General features: G+C 51.7%; 1 protein-coding gene across 5 annotated transcripts in view; it reads right to left on the bottom strand.

Moving 5' to 3' along the window:
- The window catches only part of VAC14 (VAC14 component of PIKFYVE complex), a 201,905-nt gene that overhangs the window by 18,042 nt on the left and 157,178 nt on the right, over window positions 1–26,685 (bottom strand). For 4 of the 5 annotated variants that reach the window (XR_004002856.1, XM_030582196.1, XM_030582198.1 and 1 more), the window contains 3 exons: window positions 10,687–10,861; window positions 5,823–5,941; window positions 1,437–1,516 (listed from right to left, as the gene is read on the bottom strand). Coding sequence is in view for 3 of the 5 variants with exons in the window: in XM_030582196.1 (XP_030438056.1) it covers window positions 1,437–1,516; window positions 5,823–5,941; window positions 10,687–10,861 (374 nt within the window). In the remaining 2 variants the exon portion in view is untranslated. Of the gene's footprint in view, window positions 1–1,436; window positions 1,517–5,822; window positions 5,942–10,686; window positions 10,862–26,685 lie in introns of those variants that run through there. The other variant, XR_004002857.1, reaches the window with a different exon arrangement.

Below are 26,685 nucleotides of genomic sequence, written 5' to 3'. Positions count from 1 at the left end.
ATACCACAGAGGGAAAAACTTCCGGTACCGTTGCATGTGGCAAGCACACACACCTAACACGGAATGGACACGAGCACCACCTCTCGAAGAGCAGCAGCTATTTGTTTTCCTCTGATCACACTCAGTCCCATTGGTCAGGATGACTACACAACTCCTAGAGAGTCATCTCTTTCCTTTATTCTATTAAAGCTCATTTCCTCGACAAGACTTCTCAATCAGAGTCTGCATGTGGATTTTAGAGCCCTTAAAATATCGCTCTTAAACCAGAAATTTTGGTCTCTGAGCAAAACTTCCCAAAGGAGCAGGCAGACAGCAAGGAACATACACAACTTACATTCTGTGGAAGCTGCCAAAGGTAGGGCTCAAACCCACCGTACATGGGTCCAGCTGAGGGTTAATGACCACAGCACGTCTTCTTGAGCCACATAGTTCCCACGACAACCTACTACCTGGAAATCCTTTGGCTCTGAACCGAGACCTAGACTTGCTGCGTATGAACATTTCATTGTCTTTGGCTCAAGCTACTAACATGCCAACCTGAAGTCCATTAACTTAACCCTGAATAGCTTGAATATAAATCTGCCCTCCTCCCGCAAGGAGCAGTGGGTGCTGTACACTAGCCAAACTCAATCCTGTGTGGCTGAGACAAGTTTGGGGATAATCTGAGCCCCAGCTGTGCACAACACACAGGTGATTTTTGTAACATGATGATTGGGGGGGGGGGGCGCCTCTCAGGAACCCCATGCTTAGATGACCCCAAATTTGGACCATTAATCTTACCCCACACTCCCATGAGGCATAGCAAATTTTGAGACCATCTGCATCAGCAAGTAGATTTTAGAGCACTTAGAATAGACAAACACAATAGCAGAGCTGCCACCGCACTACGCTGCTTCAAATGCATTAGTTTTTTACCCACGAAAGTTTATGCCCCAATAAATCTGTTAGTCCTTAAGGTGCCACTGGACTCCTTGTTGTTTTTGCACTATAATGTTTGCCATCTCTCCATGTATACATCTTCACACAGAGACGGGTATCAGCTTTCCCATGCCACTGCCCTGAGCAGCACCACATATGCACAGACTACGTGCAGAAGCCACACACAGGAATGGGCTCCCTGTGTTCTTTCCATCTCTTTGTTCGGTGCCAACGCTCTTAGTACTGTTAACCTACATTCGGAGCGCCCGCCCTCCGCACTGCAGCGATCCAGTGTGTCCCTGATGGACCGTTCCACTGGAGGTCTCACACCGCTCAGAGCAAAAAGTCTCATAACTTCTGCTCTATTTATTTGTGCAGCGCTGCAACTTGTGATGAAGGAGCAGGGAGGGGACATGCCCAGGGAGCCTGAGCATGCGGACACAGTACATGCACCGGGCGCTCCTTCCCCCACACATGTACACACGCGCCGCGACTAGAAAGCTCCATATGATCCTTACACGTGAAAATTGGACACTCAATGAGCTGCACCAGCTTGTCTACCTCAGTGAGGAAATCCACTGTGACCTCCAGGTCCCCGCTGGACACGTCTGTTAAGGAAATTCCACCATAAAAAAGAGGAGCAGCCTTGGTCACCGCTGACCACAGTTTAAGTAGCCACCAAAGAGGCAGATACTTACCTGTAGCAATAGGAATAAAATGCAGTGCAGATTACCCCCTGCTTCTCTCCCATGCGACTAATTACTGTGTATCTGCTGGGGTTGCACTGCACATCAGAGTCAGGCTTCCAGCTGTACCTATCACATCTGCATCTGCAGATGGGAACTCACTGCCCAGCAACCAGTGTGTGCATAGAATTACCTGGCTGGGTGCATGCAAGTGCTGACCTGGAAACGTGACCGAGTCTTTTCTAAATATGGGCAGTAAAATATTACTGAGTTGTGTGTGCGCGTGTGTCTCTCTCTCTCACACACACACACACTCTTGCTTATTTGGGTTTCTGCTCTAACAACCCCCCACCCCCAAGCTCCTACATCTCTACCCCAATATAACGCGACCCGATATAACACGAATTTGGATATAACGCGGTAAAGCAGCACTCCGGGGGGGTGGGGCTGCGCACTCCGGTGGATCAAAGCAAGTTCGATATAACACGGTTTCACCTATAATGCGGTCAGGGTTTTTGGCTCCCGAGGCCAGCGTTGTATCGGGGTAGAGGTGTACTTCAATGTAACTGCTCCGTTCACCACCCATCCACACATACCAGCAAGCTGCAAACAGCCAGCTCCTACGGGAAGCTGCACAACAAATGAGAAATTTGTCCTGGGTGAGGGGCGGCTGCATGATTGGGCAGTGGCTCAAAGCAGGAGATTGAAGGAGGCTGCAAGGAGGTGGTCTAGAATTCAAGGGGGCTTGGAGTCAGCTCTTTAAACCAAGAGTCTCTCTAAGCTCGGAGGAAGTCGGGCTGCCCTTCAAGCCAGCAGTGGGTTTATGAAATGTGGGCCACAGAGATCATTGTGGGGAGCTCTCTGTAAGGAAAGCAAGTGTTCCCACTAATAAAGAGACAGCCTTCCCTTGCAGCCAGCACAGGGCTCTCGCGGCACCAAGCCAAAGCGTTCCCATCTCCTAAGATGAACTCTCGTGCACAGCAGAGGGGATCGCTCAGATCACTATCAAGCCTGTGCTTGGGGAAATGTACTTCGGGAGTTTCATGTTTTGCTGGCACATGGAAATAATCATTATGCTCAACATAAACAGTGATGTCAACGGAACTACTGGAGAACCACAGAAAACCGGCCTTGGTCCCGCTAGCAGAGCCCTCAGCTGCTGCCTCTGCCCAGGGCTTTCTAAACAAGAAGCATTTCTGAGGCTCTGGATGAGCCGGCCAAATAAACCAAGCGCAGAAACACTCAGCTTAACTAGCAGCAGAGGCCAAGGCGAGCTGAGAATCTCACAGGAAGGGCGACAGCTGGATCACACTTGTGCTGAAAACTAAAATAAAACAACAGACAGAGCATGAGCCCATAGGTCCCATCTCTGCCGCAGGAATGGCCACGATTAACCCTGGTTCAGATCCAACCGGGAGGGAGACAACTCCTCCCCCATGTTATAACACGAATGGACCAACCCCTAAGCTGCCACAGGGTGTTTCTGTAGCACAGGTACGCTGCCCTGGGGCACGTGGCAGGGTCTCCACTGCTTGGTGTGAACACTCTTCGGGGCAGTGACTCTTTCTACAACACCCAGCAATAGGTGCTACTGTAACATTAATAGCGTATGAACAGCATCGCAAGCATCAGCACTAGGAACGCAGCGCAGGAGCCACCAGCCAGCGGTCAGAGCAGCAGCTGGGGGGGGCCCCATGGATCCCAAGGTGCATCTGGGATCAGGAGCAGGGGAGAGGAAGGTCAGTGACATCAGCCAGCTGGCACAATGCCATCAGCCGCTCACTGCGTGGGGCTCCTCCTGAGTGAAGGGTCTGGGACTGGAGACTCCTGCCTTCCCCTTCACCCTGCCCAGGCAGCCGTGAGGCTAAGGCAGGCTCCCTGCCCTGGCTCTGCACAGCTCCCCAGAAGTGGCTGCAGGGGTGATCAAGGAAGCTCTGCGTCCCACAGGCTGGGAACTGTGGCCAGTGGGGCCTGCGGGCAGTGCACACTGCGCAGAGCCGCCTGACTGCACCTCCGCCCAGGGGCCGGACAGACAGGCCGCTCCCCGGAGCAGCGCCGAGCCAGGGCAGGGAGCCTGCCTTAGCCCCGCTGCGCTGCCCACCGGGAGCCACCTGAGGTAAGTGCTGCTCATCTGGAGCCCGCATCCTGAACCCCCTGCCCCAGGTCGGAACCCCTTCGTGCACTCTAACTCCCTCCCAGACCCCACACCCCTACCCACACCCCAACCTCCAGCCCCCAAACTCCCTGCCAGACCCCACACCCCAACCTCCAGCCCTGAGCCCCCTCCCGCACCCAAACTCCCTGCCAGACCCCACACCCCAACCCCTGCCCCAGCCCAGTGAAAGTGAGTGAAGTGGGGGAGAGCAAGCCCGGAGGGAGGCTGGAGTGAGTGGAGGGCGGGGCCTCAGAGAATGGGCAGGGCAGGGGTGTTCGGTTCTGTGCAATTAGGAAGTTGGCAGCTCTACGTTATCTCCCTCTGCACGGTCTGAGCGTTCACCATTGTTCTCCCAGCTCCTGCGGCCGAAGGAGCTCGGGGGTGTGCTTTCTGCTGCTCTTAGAGCAGCAGGTGAAGCAGCGTGTCCTGCCATCACCTCAGAACGGGCGCTCGCGCCTCTGGATGATCCTACACCTGCAACTCCACTCGCTGTCCCATGTGAGCCAGAAAGACTAGGGTCACTGGGAACTGTGGAAGGCTGGCTTCCTGCTCACAGCTGAGGTTACGGGAGCGTCATAGCCACTGGCCCCGAAGCAACGTCTTTGCTGCAGTCTGTCGCCAGTCAGGTCATTCACTCCACTGTGGAGCAGGAAGGAAAATGCAGTTTCTAAGCATATCATACAGCTCCTTGCTTAAAACCATCATGGAGCAGGCCAAGAATGCTGCTTGGAGCTGCCAGCTCATCTGAGGGGAGGGGAAATAATGGCAGCCAGATGAGGGGAAAGGTGGATGAATTCAAAGGAGATGCTCAAGTGTTTGCACGTGTGAACAACTCCCGCGAGCCGCGTCCTTCGTAGCAACCTGTCCTGGCAAAGAGATGAGTCCCTGGCTGGCAGCGTCTAGGCAAATAGCTGAAGTGCTGCTGACCCAACCCTGACTGCCACCTTTATGGGGCTGCTCTGGACACATCCTGTTTCTTGGGGAAAGCCATGCAAAGGGATGAAGGAGAGAGTGGCTGTAGTTGTGATGTGTGCACATCACACCCAGGAGACGACTTGTATGAAACTGGCCCTCTCAAAGAGATTCTGAAAGATGCTGATCCAGTGGTTCTGAAGGCCTCTTCAGCCAATGCCCAGGCAACAGGGCAAGCCTGCTCCTGGACGCCTCCCACCAACAAGCCCCAGCCTTGACACGCAGATCTGAGTGGGTCCCCCATTAAGAATGGGCAGAATAGGATGCCCCACGCCCTCCAAGTTCTCCCTCCCCATCCTCACAGAAGCACCATAATCGAGGAAAGAAACTGTCCAAATGAACACCTCAGAGCTCCTCAGCCTCCCCAAATGTCTTCAGGTCTAACGAACACAGCATGAAAACACTTGCACAAGGGATCAGAAGAAGTCTGTTGCGGAGCAAGAACTTGAACTCAGAACTCCAGGCTGGTCCCTGAGCCAGAGGCCCAAAGAGGAGGGGCTGGAGTGTTGGTTCACTGCTTTCTCTGTGCTCTGCTGGACAGAGAACTGGTTTCACAAGCAGGGCCCAGCAAAAAGACTATGGAAAAAGTGACCTGCTGTTCCAGTCATGAGCACAGAGCAATTTTGACCCAATTCATCCCACAGGCTGCTCTTTCAACTTGCAGATGCCCCTGTATTTGAGCTTTGTTTGTCTGAAAAGCCCCATGGGCTGGTACCACACCAGAGGAGAGAGTTTCAGACTTTTTCAGAATTATTTAGGCTTCTTGCAATAGTGGGCGTAGGCAGTGAGCTCAGGTCCTTGATGCAGTTCCCTTACACAAAGCAGCAAACAATATATCAAGGCTCCTTCCTGGCCCAGGGGATGGCAAATGGCCTTGTTAGGGACCGTCCTTAATCAGCTGTGTAACTCCATCACTGTGTGTTATGAAAACAGAGGCAAGGCTGGCTCCTCAGCTCTGCCCTTCTGAGCCAGGGAGAGTCAGCTTGGCAGGTCTGCTGCCCTGTTTAGGCTACACAGTGTTACCACTGCTGTCCTCCTGCTCTTCCCCTGCCCACTCCCTCAGAGACTCCCCGCAGCACCAAAAAGGATACAACTTCTGGATGAGGTCGTAAGCATGTTTGTAGTTCTGGGTGAGGAAGCAGAGGGACACGGTTGTCACAGGGTTGTGGCACCAGGAGCGGTAGAGACAGCAGAACAGGTTACGACTCTCCTGGGGGGAAGAGAAAGCAAGCGGGAGTTAGACCCATGGATGAAGGGGTGGTGTAGTGTGCAGGGCCTCAGGTTCAAAACACAGGGTGCCTGCAGCCAGAAGGTCACTGCTTAGCAGGACCAACTCAACCCTGCATCCATCCAAATCTGGATTCTGTGGGTCCCCTGGAACAACAGTAAGAGCTAGATTTCTGGACTTCTGAACATACCAATACACTCCTAAGTTGTGCAATGGTGCATGAAGCTGTGGTATTTATAAATGCAAATGACCATCTCCAGCTCCCTGGCTATTTGCATGTGCAATTACCATAACTGTGCACAGCTGTGGTCAATGCCGGAGAAACTCATGCACAGCTGTTCATACATTTTCATACAAGCATTTGTGGAGCAGGCTGGAAATGGGGTCCCAAAGCTGTTATAAGAACACAGGGTTTGCTCTGGGAGGTTGGCAGATTGTTGTGCATTGTGGCAATAGGTTGCTGCCCTCCACACCAGCACTGGCTGTGTTTCGATCGTGTTATAGGAAAGCTCTTCGAAATAAGGGGAGCTCTATGATTGTAAAATATCATGCACAAGTTGTCTAGTATTATCCAAAATTGGGGTGGAGTGGAAGAAATCTCCCTTGGGCTGGGATCTTCCGGGCCAAGTTTCAGGCCAGAGGGAATTGGTTCAGCTGACTAATAAAAGATCGTGAAGGAAACCAACAGACCCTTAACTGTGGTATCATCCCGTGGATGCTATTGTGTGCGGAACCGGGGAACTCTGAGGTGGGGGACCACGGGCACAGCAAGGGGTCGAAAGGAGGGGCTGACATCTGTTTGGGTGTTTCCCTCTGCAGAAATAGCCAACAGTTGTTAGTGGTTTGGGAAGGCTGCCTATTGTGGCCGACAAGCTGAGGCATGTTGGCTCCTTCTCTGCCCTGGCCCACGGAGGAGTCGTCGTCTGAACCCCTCGGAGCAGCAGAGCGCACGGCAGGGGTCTGCACTATCTTGACAGACATGAAAGGCAGGAGTGCAGTGGCTGCTGACAGAGCCTGCTGCGCTCCTGTGTGTGGGCGGCAAGCTGAAAGATGCACCGAAGGACTGGGTCTGAGGGCTGTCTACCAACACAGGCCTGATTACAGAGGAGAGCTCTGAACTGAGTGTCAGGGAGACAGGACACAGACCTCACCCCAGACTGGCAGCGGGACGGAAAGGGGGATGCCAGCCCCAGACCTAGCTCTGGAGCGGAGCAGTATGCAGGATGCCCTCGGAGTGGGGACGGGTGACATCGAAGGCCCCAGAACCGATGCCCCCTGCAGGAGATGCTGGTTCTTTACCTAGCTCTCGGGGGTGCGTTCACCTGACTGATGGCCAACAAGAAGGCAGGGGGAGGGCTCTGAATGAAGAGCTCCCAGGACAGAGCAGCCAGCCCCTTTAGACACCAAGGAAACAGCAGTGCTGAAGAAATCAGGGCAGTCTCGGGAAAACAGATGATATATAGAAAAGAATTCTGCTGATGTCAGTGTCCCAGGGAGCTACAGGGCGACTGTCTCCTTTGAGAGCAACGTTACAGCTGCATTAACTCTTCCTCCACGAAGGGCAGAGGCTCAGCGTGCTCCCAGGCAGGCCTTGCTAATGCTCAGACCCCACCACACAGCAGCGCCCACTCCCACTAACTCTGGGGCCACAGCTGAGGCTAGGGAGCGGTCTTCGACACAGGGACAGTGCAGGGTCGAGTCTCCAGCTGGCACGGGGGAGGCTCTCCACATTTCAGTCCCCAGAACTGCCTTCCGGAGAGATCACCCCTGCACCTTGCCTCCCAGGGCCTTCATTTCCCCAGGCAGCAGCGCCTGCTTTGGGACCCAGGAAGCACCGCAAACGTCTCAGGGGTGAACAGCTGAAGCAGAGGGGCTTTGAGAGGAATGTGATGGGGGTGATGCTACCACCATCACCTGTTCCCTTTCTAGCATGTGCCTGTTTTGGGAGCTGGGGGGCAGATATCAGCTGCTAGGGAGCGCCCACGGCTGTGGAGGACCCATGACAGAAAGGCTCGTGTGTCATGGGATCAGCTTACACAACAAAGGCTGCTCTCTGCTCAGCAATGTGCACCAGAAACCCTCTGAGAAGAGGGAGCCGCAAAACTTGGAACTGCCTCCAAGCCCCCTCAGGCACCACCATTGGTGATTGCCTCCAGCAATTAAAAACATTTGCTCTCCAGCTTGGCAGAGAGGGTCCTGGCACCAGTTCCCACTGGGGGATTCGTGTGCACTCAGGGGAACTTTAATACCCAGTCCAGAGAGGGAGGGGATCTGGAGCTTGGGAGATCTGGATTTGATTGAGCTCTGCCATTCTTCCTATGGGACCTCAGCTGGTCTCGGAGCACATCCATCTCTCCCCACTTGTGTCATCTATTTAGATCCTAAGCACTTTGGGGCAGGTACTGTCTGTGTCTGCAAAGCACCAGCGCAATGGGGACCTGATCTTGCTTCAGGCCTGTAGGAAGTACCCGAATACAGAACAGGTTGTGTGCAAGGATCACTCCTCTGGGGAGAGACTGATCCCAGAGATTCCAATCACAGGAGACTGGGGAAGGTGCAAAACTGGACTTCAATGGAACTTGCGATGTTCAATCTGGATTCATGGCTTCCTTGACATAGTAACCTGCTTTTCTCTTCCGGCGTCATGATGCAGTGTACAAAGACAGGTACACACTACCCCTAACTGCTCAGTCCCAAACTAAAGTGACTGTTTTTCCTGAAAAAGCAGCAAAGAATCCTGTGGCACCTTATAGACTAACAGACGTTTTGGAGCATGAGCTTTCGTGGGTGAATACCCACTTCGTCAGATGCATGCACCCACGAAAGCTCATGCTCCAAAACGTCTGTTAGTCTATAAGGTGCCACAGGATTCTTTGCTGCTTTTACAGATCCAGACTAACACGGCTACCCCTCTGATGTTTTTCCTGAGATATCAGCATCTTTCTTGGCAACAGTTAGCCACATTACTGAGGATTATGGCTTCCAATAGGAGAGGAAATGTGTACACCAGGGGTCGGCAACCTTTCAGAGGTGCTGTGCCGAGTCTTCATTTATTCACTCTTATTTAAGGTTTCGCGTGCCAGTCATACATTTGAATGTTTTTAGAAGGTCTCTTTCTATAAGTCTATAATATATAACTAAACTATTGTTGTATGTAAAGTAAATAAGATTTCTAAAATGTTTAAGAAACTTCATTTAAAATTAAATTAAAATGCAGAGCCCCCTGGACCGGTGGCCAGGACCTGGGCAAAGTGAGTGCCACTGAAAATCAGCTCGGCACGCGTGCCATAGGTTGCCTACCCCTGATGTATACGGACCCTACATAAATCAGCTCTAGTCACACACTGCTCTTGGACCCATCCTTCCTTCCAGCAATAACAAAGAACAATGGTTACATTTTGCACATAGATAGCCCCTTCCAACCAAGGACAGAAAAGCAAACAGCCTATTAGGAACCATTAGGAAAGGGATAGATAAAACAGAAAACATCATAATCCCACTATATAAATCTGTAGTACACCCACACCTTGAACCCCATCTAGAAAAAGATACACTACAATTGGAAAAGGTTCAGAAAAGAGCAGCAAAAATGATTAGGGGTATGGAACAGCTTCCATGTGAGGAGAGATTAAGATGACTGGGACCGTTCACCTTAGAAAACAGATGACTAAGCACGGATACGACAGAGGTCCTACCCATCATAAATGGTGTGGAGAAAGTGAATAAGAGTTATGTAAAGGGGTAAATAACACAAGAACCAAAGGTCACCCAATGAAATTAATAGGCAGAAGGTTTAATACGAACTTAAGGAAGCACTTCTTCATACAACACACAGTCAACCTGTGGAACTCATTACCAAGAGCGGTTGTGAAGGCCCAAAGCATGAATGAGTTAAAAAAAGAACTAGGTAAATTCGTGGAGAATAGGTCCATCAGTGGCTATTAGCTAAAATGGTCATGGATGCAACCCCATGCTCTAGATGTCCCTAAGCCTCTGACTGCCAGAAGCTGGGAGTGGGCGACAGAGGCTGGATGACTTGACGATTCCCTGTTCTGTTCATTCCCTCTGGGGCACCTGGCACTGGCCACTGTTGGAAGACAGGATACTGGGCTAGATGGACCTTTTGGTCTGACCCACTATCACTTGTTATGATCTCAAAGCACCGTATAACTGTTAAGCCTCAACATCTACCAGGGAAAGTTCAAGCCAAGAGTAAATCAATTGAGTCAGGAGTAGGTTAGAGGACTCCCAAGGCCACACTGTCAATGGTACAGCGAAGAATCGGACTCAAATCCTAACCCTTGCATGATACTCTCTTCCTCCTTGAACACTAGCCCCTGGACAGTACCCTGTGGGGAACACGAGTGTGAGGCAGACACGAGGCAAAATACTGAGCAGCTCCTTACCATCAAGTCTTAAGATGGATGTCTGTTCAGGGCACCAAGAGGCAAGTATGTTAGACTGACAGGAGACGCAAAGGGGCTCGGAGTTTATGTACTGGCCAGAGAAAAAGGCTACGCACCTCCTTCCCCTCAGCCAACATTAGTCTTGTCCCTTAATTCATTCCGAGAGAAACCTGTCAGATGTCAGCCTATGTCCTAGGGGACAACTCTGCCCGAGGGTCGCTAGGGGTTCTGGGTACATGGCAGCCTCGGTCACATGCACACACGGAGAGATAAGGGGTGAGGAGAGCCTGTTCAATGAGGAAGTGTTCTTGTTCAACATACCGGGGTCTTCAGGTCCTTGAGCTGGTTTCGCAGCTGGAAGAGCTCGGAGGAAGTCAGCAGTATTGTGTTGAGAGTGTGGACCATAGTTGAAGCAAACTTGAGGTCCTCTTCCCGCAGCAGGATGTCTGCCATGGAGTGGAAGATGTTTTCAGCATTGAGAAGCAGACAAAGCTGCCTGTATGTCAAAAAGAGAGAAAAGGGGAGAAAAAGGGTTATTTACTCCAGTCTGTGACTATCACAGCAGATCCGTACACCACACCCCTCTGGGAAGGTGCCCCGTGTGGTGTAGGGACATCGGGCATGGAAAAGACTTATCTGGTCACATCCAAGTGCTTCCCACGGGGCCATGACAGCGTGCCCCCTGCAGCCTGTTCTTCAGTGCTGTGTTCAGAACCAGCCCAGTGTTCCAACCAATGGCGTTTCCACCACTCCCTTGGGAGAAGAGTCCACAGTCCTGTGGACAGACCTCACCATGCAGAAAGGTGCTGGGACCCTCCGATACTTGCAGAGACAGTCATGCCCACAATCCTTAGGGACTGTTTGCCCACGTTACTCGTATCAAGCACTTCACCCCTCCCCAGGCGGTAAGTCAGCCTCTCTAATGCACTCATTTTTGTTGCCTTTTCCTGACTCTCTGTTTTGGCCATGCCCCTTGGAGCCGAGATGCTCAGAATGGAACAGGGTATTATAGATGCGCGGAACAGCGTTCTCTGCCCTCCCCCTCCTGCAACTCAAATATCACTGGGGCTTTCCACTGCTCCCTCTAGATCGCTTCTGGCATTGTGCGATCTGGAGGGAGCATTTCCTGACAGCTGTTCAAGGTGCCTGCATGCAGATCTAGGGGTTAGTGCTCCAGCCGAGGACTAGTTCTGCTACCTTGACTCCCATGGGGCAGTGCCTCCCAGCCAGCTCCCAGAACACTTAACAGAGGCAGGTAAGAACTGTCTCCATGTTACAGGTAGGGAAACCGAGGCACAAACCAGTTATGAGAGTTCCGCAAGGACACCCAAAAAATATGTGGTAGTCAAGAGACAGATCCAGATCTCCTGACTCCCAGTCCACTTGAACATGGTGGTCGGGGGGTTACGATGGATGTGCTCCTACAAATACACTTTCTGCCACTATTGTTTCCTTTATAACAGCCCAGCTCCGCACAGTTCTGCTGATACAGGGTGCTTCATAAGCTGTATCACGGGGGCTCAGCTGATCACAGCCGGAATGTTCTGCTCAGCAAACTGCAGCATTTGCCAGGTTTTTAACATTTTTCACTAGAAACCAAACCCCAGATTTTCCTCAGCGTTTGTTTGGATTTTAGGATTTTCTGTTTGGTCTGTGATGCCTCCATGTCTCCCTAGCTCTTGCGGTTCTGGATGGTTTGTTCAAGGACACCTGAAATGCTGCCCAACACTGGCTTTGCTATTCTGTGCAAGCAGAAGCCCTGATCCAATAGCCTTCAGTCCCTTGAGAACCTGGAGAAGGACGTGATCATACCCTTGTCATCACTGGGCGAAAAACAGGCTTAAAACCTTCAAATCTCATTTTATTTTCAATGTAGAATAATCCATACAACACACCTTCTCCTGGAGCCCACTCAGTGACATGTAGAGACTTGGGGGAGGAAGGGGGAGAGAGAAGAGGCTTCCCCCAACATGTATGACATTCATTAAGAATTTCTTGTCCGAGTTCATTAAAATTACAGGGAGGCATTTCAGTGCAGAAAGTCCCCAATGTCTGAGGACCACACTAGCAGAGGTCAGCTAGCTGAGCCAGCAAAGTGACGTTTTCCCCCTTGTCTACACGAGGATTTTCCACCAACATTTCTCACTGGATCATGGACTCAACTTGACCAATACAGAAAATACCCTACAGTAGACACAGCCACTAGCAACCTGCTGGGCCAAATCCTGCCTGGTGCTGGTTTCTCTAACTTGACTTACTTCATCAGAATCCTATTCAGATAAGCTCTGGGTGGGATTGGGCACCAAGGATACTACTTATCGCCTGTTTCTATAGCATGCTCCGGGGTAGTGCTGAGTGCTGGAAATATGTCTCCTTTCTTATCCTTAGGCTGACAGGACCCAAGGACATGGAAAGGGAGGGGAAGGACAGTCTGAGAGTGGCTTCCAAAGCTACCTATAAACAACATTCCCTAGTGCACCACTGGGACTCTTCCAAGCACTCATGCCATAACCGGGCACTGAGCTCTTAACAGTGGGGTGCTCCGTGATACAGGTGCTGTAGGGTTCTCTCAATTGCAGTCATAAAACCCCCTTTCCTTCCCCATTAAAGTAGGGAGCAAATTCCTCATCCAAGATTTAATCGGATGGCGAAAGATGAACACATTGTCCAGCTGATTGTATGACGGTGTTCAGCACGCCGGCTGTCTCCGTGTTTGCATTCCAGTACCCAGAAAGTGACACTCACCATCAGGTAAACCAAACCAGCAACTGGAAATATCACCTGGAGGATTCCGATGAACATTTATGAAGGCAAAAGCAGCAGCATGTGTGTTCCTGAAGGGGCTGGGGTGTTAGCAAACTGCTTGGCGAGTCTTTGCTTTGACTGGCTGGGGGGGGGGGTCGGGGCTGTTGGTATGCCCGTGGAACACTACCAGCACCCACCGCGGGATTAAACATGCCAGATGGGTGCTGCTGCAGGAGCTCTGAGCTAGTTCTCCTTGCCAGGGCCAAGCCCATGCTCTCCAAGGCAGCAGTGGCAGCATATGGTGACTTCTGACAGCACGAGCTGGATCCATGGCTGAAGGCTGAGGCCTCTGGCTTAGAGAACAATAAGCATCATCCGTTGTATATGGCTTCAAGCTGTGATCTCGTCACATCCCATAAGCTAAACAGGGTCAAACTAGGGCAGTGATTTCACAGGAAAACTCAAGGGCCGTAGGAAGTGGTGACTCAATAGGTGGCATTTTTCTCTCCAGTGTCCCTGGGGAACCAGTGCTCCCGCTTGGCTGGGGTGAGGGGCTGTGCTGCTGGAGCGCTCATCTTTTGAATGAGATTTTAAACCATCTTATGACACTTTTTGCATGAGCAAAGGTTGACAGTTCTAGTGTCTTGGCCAAACATGCTCTGCCTAGACTCCTTTCCTGTGGTTGTGGTTAGACACCATTCTTCACTTCTTGTCCTAAGGTTGTGCAGTCGTTCATCCCCTTCTGGAGAGCCGTCCCATCTCACTCTAGGAATGGCTGCACTTCTGTACTGGGCAAAGGGATTTCAGTTTGTGATGCCAGGCAAAAAGCGCTTCAGAATCTCTCTTGGCTGAAAGGCAACCCAGCGATGCAGGATTGCTATCTCTGCTCGGTTGGGCTAACCGTCCCCTCCTTCATTAAACCTCCACTACACCTATGTCGACACAAGTTACTTGATCTAGGGCATGCTTATGTGTTGCTACAATAACGTGACTGTTTCAACTACAATCCTGGCTCTTATTTTTTGTTCAGGAACCTTCTAACAACAGCTTCATGGTGCTACTGTACTCCTAGCTACAGCACAGAACTGCGATATGCGTTGGTCCTTCCTTGTGATACTGCTTATTTTAGGACAATCCATATTCAATTTGATCAGTCCCTTTTGGCCTTAAAATATATGAAGATGCTTCACTGTAGAAAGTTACACCTCTTGGCAGGTGAAGAGCAGATTTTGCTAGTATGTTTTTTAAACAAATTCTTTAAGCAGAAGGAAACTGTCCACGAGTCAGATGAGGACATAGTAATGCAAGACTTGGGATGAGTACACAATGAAGTCAACGCAGCCTGGCTTCGAGGAGGGCAAACCCTGCCTTTCTAATCTGCTCCGGAGTCTTTGAAAGGAGTCAGTGAAGCTTTGGATGACGGAGACCCTGTTGAACATCATTTGCTTGGATTTTTAAAACGCTTTTGACAAGATCCCTCACCGGAGACTATTAAAGACAATAAAGAGCCAAGGGCTGAAGCAGAAGTGTCCCAAGCTGGCTCAAAACACAGAAGAAACTCTGTGATGAACAGCTGCTACTCAGAGTCTGGGGAGGCTAATAGCAGGATACCACAGGGAGCAGCATTTAATAGATTACGGACCTAGAGGAGCAAGTAGGCAGTGGTGAGAACACCTCTGATGAGAGAGCTATTTACAGCAGCTTTGAGAGAGCTCAGGGAGGGTGGAAGATGGGAGACTGAAGTGTACTTCAGAGGGAGGAAGAGAAGGCTCAGTTCAGTTGGTGGGTGATGGGCTCCCACATCACTAAGGCACTCTTACAAGCACCCACCTTGCTGTCAGGATTCCAAGGGCTGAAGCTCTCTGCAGGGAGGAGTGGAGAAACACCAGTGGGGGCTAAGTGGAGAAATCAGCCCTGCCACATTCCATCTGCAGGGCTGTCAGCCCGGCAGCTTTCACCAGCACACAATTCCTGGCAGTATTTTGGAAAACCAGTGCCACAGCATCCTCTGCACTCTCCTAAACAGGAGAAGGAAAGTAGTGCTTTCATGGCAACTTTCTACCCTGGGTCCTGCTAAGCTCAGCATGCACAGTAGAATCCCTCCACCCACGTGGCTTTCCTATGCTAGGAGCAGGGTGGCTGGGACTCCGAGGCAGCAGGAGCAGCTCAAGACGCCACTGGTACAATTAGTGACGCAGTCCTGGCCGACAATTAGATCCTCTGTGTAGAGCTTTACGTAACCTAATCTAACATTCTTCATGGACTGTGTTCAAATGGAACAGGCAGCAATAAATAAGCCCATTGATATCAATGATTCTTGCATAACTGGCAGCAGACATGTGCTTTTGGGATTAAACACTTCCCCCCCTCGGAGGCAGAGACCAGCACCGCCACAAACAGGCCAGGAGGGCGCCTGGCTCAGGATCCTGCCCCTAATGGCACACCATGGCGAGCGGCAGCCTCAAACAGGAGCTAGTGGAGGTTGCTAGGAAGGAAGGGAGACAGCCCTGGGATGAGCTGCTTGCTTATTTCAAGTCAAGCCTGATGCAGTGCAGCAGGAAACAAACCTCAGTGCCACAGCGAACTGCCAGGGAGGAAACACAGCACTGCAGGAAGCCGGAATCACCCCAGCAACCTTCGGGAGAGAGCTGGGACTGTTAACCGAACCCAGCTGTCCTGGCTAAGAGAGAGGATGAGCATTCAAGCAGGGCACAGGACTCTAGAGCCAAGGGCAAAAATATCCTTCCTCCTGCTATCAGGGGGCAGCCGTGTCAGTCTGTATCCACAAAAACAATGAGGAGTCCGGTGGCACCTTAGCGACTAACAGATTTATGTGGGCATAAGCTTTCGTGGGTAAAAAAAAAGACCTCATTTCTTCAGATAGTCTCCTCCTCCTGCTGTTACCCCTGACTCCACACCCCGTTCCTCTGGCTCTTCCTGTATGCAATAGCCTTGGGGAATAGTTATTTGACAGGGAATGCTACTACCACAGAGCTCTGAGTACGGAACACCAAGTTCTAACCCCAGCTCCTCCGGCAGTTCTGTGCCCATCTCTCCCCACCCAGTGGGGAGAGAGCCCAGCTACATGGGATGCCAGTAAGTTGCTGTGCAGAGGAGATGTATTACGCCAGTACTAAGGATGAGATTTTCAGAAGCACGCAGGGCTGCCCGGCTCTGCTCCCACTGAATGGAATTTTATCGCCCTCTTCATTAGGAGCAGAGTCAGGCCAGTACTGAAAATGTCACAAAGCCCCATTCTCTTGTAAGCCACCGAATCAAAGGGGAAGGAAGTTATTCAGGTTAAAAAAAGAGCCACATTAACTTGTCTGCCACAGGGACTGAGTGCCATTTCCGGCGGTGAGCCCGTAGCATTTATTCCCTCTGATGATGGTGGAATACGGTATTGTCACAGTTCAGGGCACCTGGCCCTGTATTTCCCCCTCTATAGTCCAGCAACGGCCCCCTACTTTTAGGCTCCCTGCTCCTCAGACATCACCTCTCTTCGGCAGCGACGTGTGTCACTCCCGCCATGACTAGGATTTTCCCAGGCTGCACAGTTCCCTGCCTGCACTGCAAATTCCCCAACAAGCTTGCCGAAACAAGTCTGCTCTTTCCGCTCCTCAGAGTTATAAAGGTAGCACAGAGCTTTTCCTACAACGCACATTTATTCTCCAGGTGAAAGCATTACAAAGAAAACATATTAACCAAACCGAGAACCCACACGCCCGCTAATAAGCTTCCCAGAGATCTGGTAGGAGTCAGTCCTTCAAACCCACACAGAGGTTTTCCTGTGGGTACATGTTCGTAAAACCTTTGGCTCAGAACAAGCACCACCCCTGATCTGAGAGTCACTCCTGCGTACAGTTTGGGGTTTGCTCTTGGGACCCTGGGAGCAGGTGATCAGCAGGCCCTGGGTTTCTTCTCAAGGCAGTTTCACAGGAAGGGCTGGGCGATGGGAATTTGCATTTCCCACAAAACCCACCTCACCCTCAAGTTCCCTCTTGTCCTGCACATCTGGTGGGTCCTTGAAGTTCATAACACTTCCCAGGGTTTACATTGTCCTAGATCCGCTACAGACGATCCCACAGTAACACAAATATTTGCATTTTTAATACGATGAGCTACTAAGATACTTAATTCCCTCAGGTTTGTCCAGAACATTGCAGGAAATGGCCATGCCTGTCACAGGTACCAGTTCACAACCAGGTGCCTAGGGCATCCAGGGACAAAGTCTGCAAGGAGGCTCTTCCCCTGGCAGACAAACATCAGTGCCAAGAGGGTTGCTTCCGGGCTCTGGGCCCACCCTCTAGGCACCTCGAAAATACACAAACTTCAGCTAGATCAGCAGCCACTGAGCATCTGCCCCCACGCCCCTTTTCAGGCACAAGGGACCATAGTGGGCATCCAGTCTTACTTGCATGAGGCTCAAAGCCACTCCCTCCCTCCCTCTGGGAAAGCCAAGGGCACAGAAGGGCTCTGAACATGTCCCAAAGGCAGAGAGACTTGGTTCTCCTGAACCCATCACTTCTGTAAGCACAGGAGAGCACATTTTCCAGTCTATATGACCTCTTCCTGGCACCAATTCCTCAAGGAGAGATGCTGAATGGGGCAGAGGAGAACAGCCTCCAAAAGGGCCCAACAGTGTCTGACCAGGATAGAAAGGACACCCCACCCTTCAGCCTTCCTGATGGTCCATTTCACCCCTGCCATGAACGCCCAGCCGGCACACCGAAGGGATCCCCCTCCTCCCCCGACTCCCTGTGAATCCCCAGCCAGCACGCCAAAGGGACACCCCCTACCCCAGCCCCCCATGAGCTCCCAGCCGGCACGCCAAAGGGATCCCCCCACCCCGGCTCCCTGTGAATCTCCAGCCAGCACACCGAAGGAATCCCCCCCCCCCCGACCTCCCAGCTGGCAAATTGAAGGGATTCCCAGGCTCCCCCAACCTCCCAGCTGGCACACCGAAGGGATCCCCCCCTGGCTCCCCGTGAACTCCCAGCCGGCAAACCGAAGGGATTCCCAGGCTCCCCCAAACTCCCAGCAGGCATGGCGAAGGGATTCCCCGGCTCCCCCAAACTCCCAGCTGGCACAGCGAAGGGACTCCCCGGCTCCCCCTGAATTTTCAGTGGGCACGGTGAAGGGATCCCCCAGGCTCCCCACCCCCTGAACGCCCAGCAGGCACGCCGACGGGATTCCCCAGCTCCTCCTGAACTCCCAGCGGGCACGGCGACAAGATCTCCTGGCTTCCCATCCACAGCTATCGCAGCATGGAAGCGGCTCCTCTGCATGCAGTTGCACAGGGCAAGTGACCCCATGCCTATCACTCTTTCCAGGCCCATCCCCACCCACTGCGGAGTTGCCTCTGGTCACAGATCCCCACATCAGCCCTGGGGATCTAACACCCTGGCTTGAGCACCTCTGGGGGCAATTACAGCCAGTCAGGGCCCAAATCCCATGATCCAGTCGGTCCTGAGGGGAAAGGAGAAGAGCCCTTCATTGCCCTCTACCCTGACGGTCTGCGCTGCCCGAGCCCTCTGCGGTGCCGCTCAGCACTGCCTTGGCCTTCAGACAAGCCTCCTCGGCAAGGCTGGGGCAGCTGAGCAGGGCTCTCCGCAGGCCACAGAGCAGCAAGGAGTCAGTTTCTATGGCTGCAGGCTAGGATGCCCATCAAGCAGCCAGGGCTGCAGAAACAAGAATTGCCCTGGAAAGCTTCCTGGGAACCCGTGTAGGGAGCCAGGAAGGCAGTTGCGACAAGCCTGGTGACCTCTGACACTCCCCTCACGCCTACACCCTGGAGCAGGCATTTTAAGGCCAATATAATTCTGGTTCTCCCTCCCTCCCCCCACCCTCCATCAAAACCAAGGGCTCATTTTCCATAAATAGAAACTCTGACATTTTGCTGGCCGACGCCTTGTTCCCTCGAGCAGAGTCTGAAGCAAACTGCTGGCCGCTTGCAGGCCTGGTTTTGATCAGCCAGGATGGGATTTTGTTGTTGTTTTTGTGTGTTTTTGCACTAGCACTGGGAAATCTGGAAACATTTTGCATTAAAGGAACAGCGCACACATCACCCATCTGCGTGAGGCAGACGGGTGCGCCACTGCTTTGCCTCTGCAACCTTCCTAACTCCATCTCTGGGTCTGAGTCTCAATCTGTTGAGTGGGAACAGAAACAAACAGTGCTCCCACCCCCACCCCCCAGAGACACAGTGGGAACAGGCTGTTCCCTAGTGGTTACAGCGAGGATCCGTGGGAACCCAGGACCCAGCTCCACATGGAGCAATAATGAAGAGCAGCATGTGGGCAGGAAAACTTGCTCCCGGCCAGCACTTCGGTGATGTGACTAATCTTCCTCGTGTTTGGGAATCAAAAGCTCTGGTCCAACCTGGGTGCACTGGAAGGAATTTTGAGGGCTCCCCAGAGTTTGGCAAACCCACCCCCTATTTAGGTGTAGACAGCCTGCTGGGAGTCAGGGCTCCTGGGTTATATTCCAGGCAGCCAGGCAACTCCAGTCCCAGCCCCTGGGTATCCCAGTTTTCCCCCAGGGAAGTAGGGATAAGCCTGCCCCACTAGGGTGTACTGAAGTGCCTTCCTGTTTGCAGGGATCCCTGAACTTGTGGGGTGGAAGGTGCTACAGAGAGGTTGTCCCAATGCATGATCGGGGGTTGTGGCAGGGAGCAGCCTCTACAGAGGGAACCATTTACCCTCTGTAAGCACATCAAAGAGCTTTGACAACCTGTCCCCATGCACTGGCACTCAGGTACAAGCCAGCCTGCCCAGCACTACAATACAGGAGTGAGTCCCTCCCAAGCTGCCGCTGGGGAGGTTGGTCCCACCTGAGGTGTCCAACCCCTGGTAGGTGAAGAGAATCTCCCCCTGCAGCCACGGCTGGGGGCTCAGCTCCCCTCCTGCCTGCAGAGCAGCAGGCGGCCTCGCAGTAAGCTAAAAGCTCCACATGCTCCACCGTGAGGCAGAGCTGAGGTCAGCAGCAGGCAGACACTTTGCAGGGACACTTCCAGGAAGGGCCAGCACCTCCACAGCTGCAGCAGCTCTTTGTTACCACACACATTTGGGGCTAAGCCTTTCAGCTTATACAGTCACTGCAGGAATTTTCCACCTCAATTGGGGGAGGGGTTGCTTTGCATTCGAGCCCATTTTTAGGCACTAATATACTGTTTACAGACAAAGCCTGGGCCCCCTTCGCCTTAAATGCCCACGTCTAATCTCTGCAGACCCTGGTGCATTTGCGGCGGGGAGACACAGCCTGCTGCAGAACTCCGTAGAGAGCTTCAGAGCGCGCCGGGCAGTGGAGGAGCAGCAGCTGTGTTCCGCCCTCCCTTTTCGCCAGGATCGCAGCCCATGCTTCAGGCACAGCGCTTTCTGCCCTGTGGCAGTGCCCGAAAGCTTCTGAAGACAATACTGGGGGAGGGGCAGGGAAGAGGAGAAAACAACTGGCCAAAGAGCATCAAGCAACCAATGCAGCTGCTAGCCCCATAACAACAGCCAACAGCTGAAGCCATCATCAGCACAGGGACTCTCAGATCACATGCCAGGGCCATGGGAAACGCAGAGCAGATATCCTCTGGTGAAGGGTTTCCACTGAGTGAAGGACAGCGGAGAACAGGCATCTGTAACACGGCAGATGGGGAAGTGGGAGGGGAAGGCGCATGAGAAAACAGGTGGCTTTAACTAACCAAGCAATACTGGAGATTCCAGAGAGCTGCTGGGAAGGGGTCTAGAGAAACAAGACTCTTAGCAGGAGGGCAGGAAAAGGGAGAGTGTGGCCATCCTTCCATGCGTATGCTCTTTTCTGCTCTGCCATTCTCGCCCCTCACCTTGGCACTGCAGGCCAGCACACAGCTTTTCGGATTTGCTACTACTGCAGCTCACAATGAAGCAGGTTTGATGCAATCATCCAAGGAGCATCTGCATAGCTAGCGGTGAGGTGGCACACCAGGCTCTGCATCTCTGCAGACTGGGTTAAGTTCCTGCACTTTAGTCTTCGAGGGGAAATGAGTTGGAGGCTGTAATCTGGTCGGTCTCTCCCTACCTGGAGAGCAGTGCAGAGAGCTGCCTTGGGAGTGTAGACGCCCAAGTCAAGTAGGAAGGTTACAGAGAAGGATTTTGATCCAGGCGGCAGAGCTGGGGGTGGGAGGAGATCGTGCTGATTCTGTCTGCACTACAGCTGGTTCTAGCTGATACTCTCTGCTTCTTGCTTTCCATCAACATTGGAATCCATTCAGGGACTTGTCTGAGAATTCAAGAGTTCAATGGCACAATCACACACCCGGAGTGAGAGAGGTGGGGGTCTTCCAGCCACCTCCCCTTGCCCCCAAACTGCCTGGGAGCAGGAGCGGTGCCACAGAAACGGGAGCCGGGTGCATCTCCCTGGTGGTGGCACGTCACGCAGGAAGATGGATGGAAGTCTCTATGTCACGCAGATCCCAAAGTGCTGAGGGACAGAGAGCGGAAGTAGGACACTGCAGGATCATGCCATACAGGATCCATAGCACTAGCAGAAGCAGCTGCACTTGTTGGCAAGGTGAGGGTCTAGGAGTAAATTCCAGCAGACACCCTAATCCCTCCCCTCCCTGCAGTCAGGGCCCAGATTCTGCTAACACTGATTACCAGGTGTCGATCCCACCACCATGACTAGATGCACTGACTACAAAGGCTTGGTAGTGTTTGCAAGACCCTTCAGGTGCGTCGACACTGCAGCTGGGGCTGTGAGGGGCATCTCGCGTAGCTGTATTCTGCTTAGCTTGCTAAAAACAGAAAGAGGCTACAGCAGCGCTGGCTTTGGAGCAGGCTGCACAAGCAAGTACATATGCAAGGGGAACAGGGGGGCTTGTACTGCATCCTCACTCCTAATCTTAGCAAGCTAGCTAGACTACAGCTAGCGCAGGCCCTTTTCCAGGAGCTGCCATTCACACGCCTGGCTGCATTGCACATGTACCCTTAAGGCTGCAGCTCTTCAGGTTGGGACTGAGCCTTGCTGATGGGCTCCTTAGGGACTGGCACATTTTAGAACTGTACTAGGCACTAAATAACCACTGATGAGCCTTAGAAGGTCTTTTTGGGTTGAAGCTGTTCGTGAAGAGGAAGCCACTCTTTTTCGAAAGGAGCATCAACTTCAAAAAACCAAACCCAGATGTGATTTCAAATGTACCGTTGTGACAAGCAGCACCAAGATCCAGCAGTTCTGTTCTCTCTCCTTTGTTATAAGCGGTTTAGTTGCTTGTGGATTGTACAGTGCTCTGCATTGACTGAGTGTCAGTTACTCCTTCCGTCTGCCTGGGTCTTTCATCCAGCAATGGCGGAGAGAAAAGCCGTAAAAAAATACAAGAAAATGTGTCAGCCACTGAGGAGCAGGTGGAGCAGCTGAACTGTTTTGGGGGCGGAAGTGACTAGATTTCAAGTCCAGGAGCCTTTACGACAAGGTTTGAGGAAGTAAATCTATTTAGCAGGTTTGGCTGTACAGCTACAGCTGCTTATCATCTTGCAGCTTTGTAGGGCAGAGGCTGCTCCTAGAGGAAGGAACTTGTTGCCTTGAAAGCCTGTTCAGCAAACCTGTTCTTGTTCCGAGGCAGGGGCAGAGAAGGGCTGTGATGCTCGAGAGAAGCAGCACAAGGCGAGCTGATGTGAAATTGCCGGCTGGGGCCTGCCGTGACAGCCAGAGGCTGGCCAGGGACGGGTTGCAGCAGAATGCCTGGAGGCGATGCCTCGTGGCTGGCAAGAGGCAGGACTGCCCAATACAAGCATTAAAAGAAATTGTAATGTGAACCAAAGTAAGTGAGGGGCATCCCTGTGCACAGGGCCCCATTGCCAGTGCACGTACCCTGTGTCACTGGTAGAGCTAGCACTGGGTCTCCTTGTCCTTGGGCTGCCACCGTCACATGGTGGAGCAGCTTGCGTATACTCAAGACCTTAAGAGTGATGCCGGCTGGAGTCCTGTGCTCCTGGCAGGGTCACCCATGGTGGTAAGGTTGAAGGCGAAGTACCAGACAAAGTGCAGCCAAGCACAACACGACCCAGTACAAGACCTCGACGGAAGAACAAGTGGATGAAGCAGGATCACCTCTCAACGGCTGCAACAGAGAAGAAACTCCCCGTCGTCTTGGACCTTCTTGCCACCAGACACAGGTGCCTCGTCTGCCAAGGTGTGTGTGGCTGCTGGTGAGCATTAGTTCCCCCTACATTAAACTACTCACACACAGGTTTCTTTCACAGGATAAACTTCTCCCCCACCCCTACCCATAGAAGTCCTGCGGCAATGGGCGAGTAGCGACGAGGATAGGTGAAGAGATCACCAGGAGTCCTTAATCACAGACCCACACGCAGGCAGTGACCACAGATGGTTGTCATGTGCCCCTGGACTGGGAGCGGGACATTTTCGGCTGCAGCGGTCATGACTGAGCAGGCCTTTTTAGGAACCCCTCTGCTCATCCCATATGGGGAAGGAGCTAGAAAATGTGTCCCAAACATAGGCTGCCCCACCATATCCGACTGGAGAACCCCGTCCAGAGGGATCACGCCCAATGCGGTCGAAAACCAAAAATGTTTCTTGCAACTTGTACCCTGCTAGACGAAATAAAAAGTGAAAGACCCAAACGCAGACCAGCAATTGTCGCCCAAGAACTCTCGAGGTACAACATTGACATCGCTGCTCTCTGCGAAACAAGATATGCAAATGAAGGTCACTTGCGGGAAGAGGGCAGCGGTTATACTTTCTTCTGGAAAGGAAAACCAGCAAGCGACAGGCGAATACATGGTGTTGGTTTTGCAATCAAAACCTTCCAGTCAGCCGCCTGACTGAGCTCCCTGTCAGCATCAACGAGCATTTTATGACCCTCGGCATTCAACTGATCAATAAGTCATTGGCCACTATCATGGGTGTATATGCACCAACTCTTGATGCTGAAGAACAGAAAGAATCCTTCTACATGGACCTTGATAAAATGTCATCCACTCCAAAAGCAGGTAAGATAATCCTCTTAGGGGACTTTAATGCAGGAGCTGGCCAAGATTCTAACATATGAAGTAGCACCGTTGGGAAGGAAGGAGTACGCGAGACCAAATTCCAGTGTCATCCTTCTATTCAGAAAATGTGCAGAGCAAGACCTTGTGATCACAAACACAATCTACAGACAAAGCAACAAGTACAAAATCTTCACAGAATACATCTAAATACAAAGTAAGTGACTTCTAGGCCTTCTCATTAAAATACATAAGGGCTACCAAATAGCTATACTTTTGTGCAGACTCCAACAGTATCTGTCTTTCCCACTAGAAGAAAATTTAAAGCTTGGTTACAGGTGCAAGTGAAAAGTTTGCTGCCAATTTCACTTTATGTGTTGCTTTTTGGCTGGGCTGTCCATTGCTTCCTTGCTTAGTTGAGTTTCAGAAGAAACTCAAAACAGTGGTACCTGCTAGACTACGCCGTTGTAAGAACACAGGATCTAAGATGTCCAAATCACTCATGTCATGAGAGAAGCTGACCATTGCTGGACTGACTTCTGCCCGGTGAGGTCAGTCATGTCCATCAGGATTGCATCAAAACATAGAAAGCATCCAAATCATACAGAGAGCAATACAATATCCAAATCACACAGACAGCAATACAACATCCAAAGACTTCAATCCTCAGTGCACCAAGAGAACTTCCAAACACTTCTCAGTGAAAAACTGGCCATATGAATACCAGGAAATGACAACACAAGTGTCGAAGATGACTGGGAAGCCCTAAAACAGACCATCCATGAGGCCTGTGAGGAATTCACTGGCCTCGCTACCTGCTGACATCAGGACTCATTAGACAACAACAACATTGAGATTACAGCCCTTTTGGATCAGAAGAGAAAAGCAAAAACCAACCACTATCCAGTCAGAAGCAGAGCTCTTTCCATCAAGTTCAAAGCTGAAGTTCAAAGGAGGATCTGAGAAATCAAAAACAAATGATGAGAGGACAAAGCAAAAGAAATCCATTATTTGCTGACAGACATGATATGTGAAGCTTTTTTGGTGAGTCAAAGGTCTTGTACAGACCAAGCTCATGTGGCCTCACACCTCTGAGCTCCAAAGATGGTAATGCCCTTCTTAAAGGTAATGAATCCATCAAAGAACACTGGAAGGAACACTACCAAAAGCTTCTAAATCAAGAATCAATTGTGACTGACGACACCACTGACTCCATCCCTCAGCACCCAATCTGGGAAACTCTCACCAACTCACCAACACTTGAGGCTGTCTGCAAAGCAATTAAACAAATGAAGCACAATAAAGCACCAGGTCCTGAGGGCATATCAGCCGAAATACTGAAAGTGTGGGGAGAAAAACTGACTAACAAGCTTCACTTGCAGCAGAATGTCCTGTGGCACCTTATAGACTAACAGACGTATTGGAGCATGATCCTTCAAGTGGGTATTCACCCACGGAAGCTCATGCTCCAATACGTCTGCTAGTCTATAAGGTGCCACAGGACTCTCTGCTGCTTTTACAGATTCAGACTAACATGGCTACCCCTCTGAAGCTTCACTCGCTGTGCCTCAAAATCTGGCGCACCGAAGAAATCCCCGCTGACTTACATAGCGCTAATACCATCACCATTTTCAAAAATGGAGACAGGGCTGACTGTGGCAACTATCGAGGCATTGTCCTCCTCTCCATCACTGGGAAGATTCTTGCTAGAATCTCACGGAATCGCCTGCTCGCTCTCTGTACTGCCAGAGTCCCAGTGTGGCTTCAGACCATCACGAGGCACAACTCACATGATTTCTGCAGCCAGGCACGAGCTAGCACAGCTCTCCTTTAGCTGAAGTAGTTGAGGCCTGGACTCAAAAGGTCCAAGGTTCTAGTCCCAGTTCTCCAGGGATATGTGACTTATACAGCTGTGCCCACTGTCTACAGAACCCAAATTAGTGACATCAGCGGAGCGTCTCCTCTCTCTGGCCAAGCTGGTAGATGTTACCAGGTCCGCCTGGGGGAGGGTAAAGAGGGCAACTGCCCAGGGGTCCGGGCCCTTTTAAATTGGTCAGACGGGCTGCAGGGCTCCTAGGCATGCCCTGCAGGCTGGCGTGATTGGCCAGTGCGGGCAGTACCGGAAGTGACAGGTTCGTCTCTTCTGCCCCAGGCCCTATCCCCCAGAGATGGCCCCAGCCCCTGGAATTTCTGTCAATGGGCCTGGATTTTACACTAAGCTTTAGTCAGCCAAACATCAATGCTGCAGCGCTTACCATACACCAGATCAACAAGCAACCCAGCAGAGCCGCTCTCAGAGATTCCTGGCTATGCATATGTGCGCTAGTCTCCATCATGCCTATTCCCAGGGAAGATTCAGTCTGCATGTGCGTTCTACCAACGTCACAAGAAAAAACAAGTGCTGGCAGGAGCAAAATGGGCCTGAACAGGTTTTATTTCAATCCTTTATTAAAATTCTCTGGCTGCAGATCAACCCCCTTTGTTCCGCACTGATTGATTCACCTGCGTTGAAATGAGAAACTGCAGGCCCTTTGATGAGAGGATTGAAGGTCTGTCTCATTTCCCTGCAGCCTCTTATCCCTTTCCTGGAGTGACAACGCTC

Source organism: Gopherus evgoodei, chromosome 12 (genome assembly GCF_007399415.2).
Source record: "Gopherus evgoodei ecotype Sinaloan lineage chromosome 12, rGopEvg1_v1.p, whole genome shotgun sequence".
In the NCBI taxonomy this organism is placed as follows: Eukaryota; Metazoa; Chordata; order Testudines; family Testudinidae; genus Gopherus; species Gopherus evgoodei.
The sequence above is the reverse complement of the archived record's forward strand: the minus strand, read 5'-3'. Positions and strand labels throughout refer to the sequence as shown.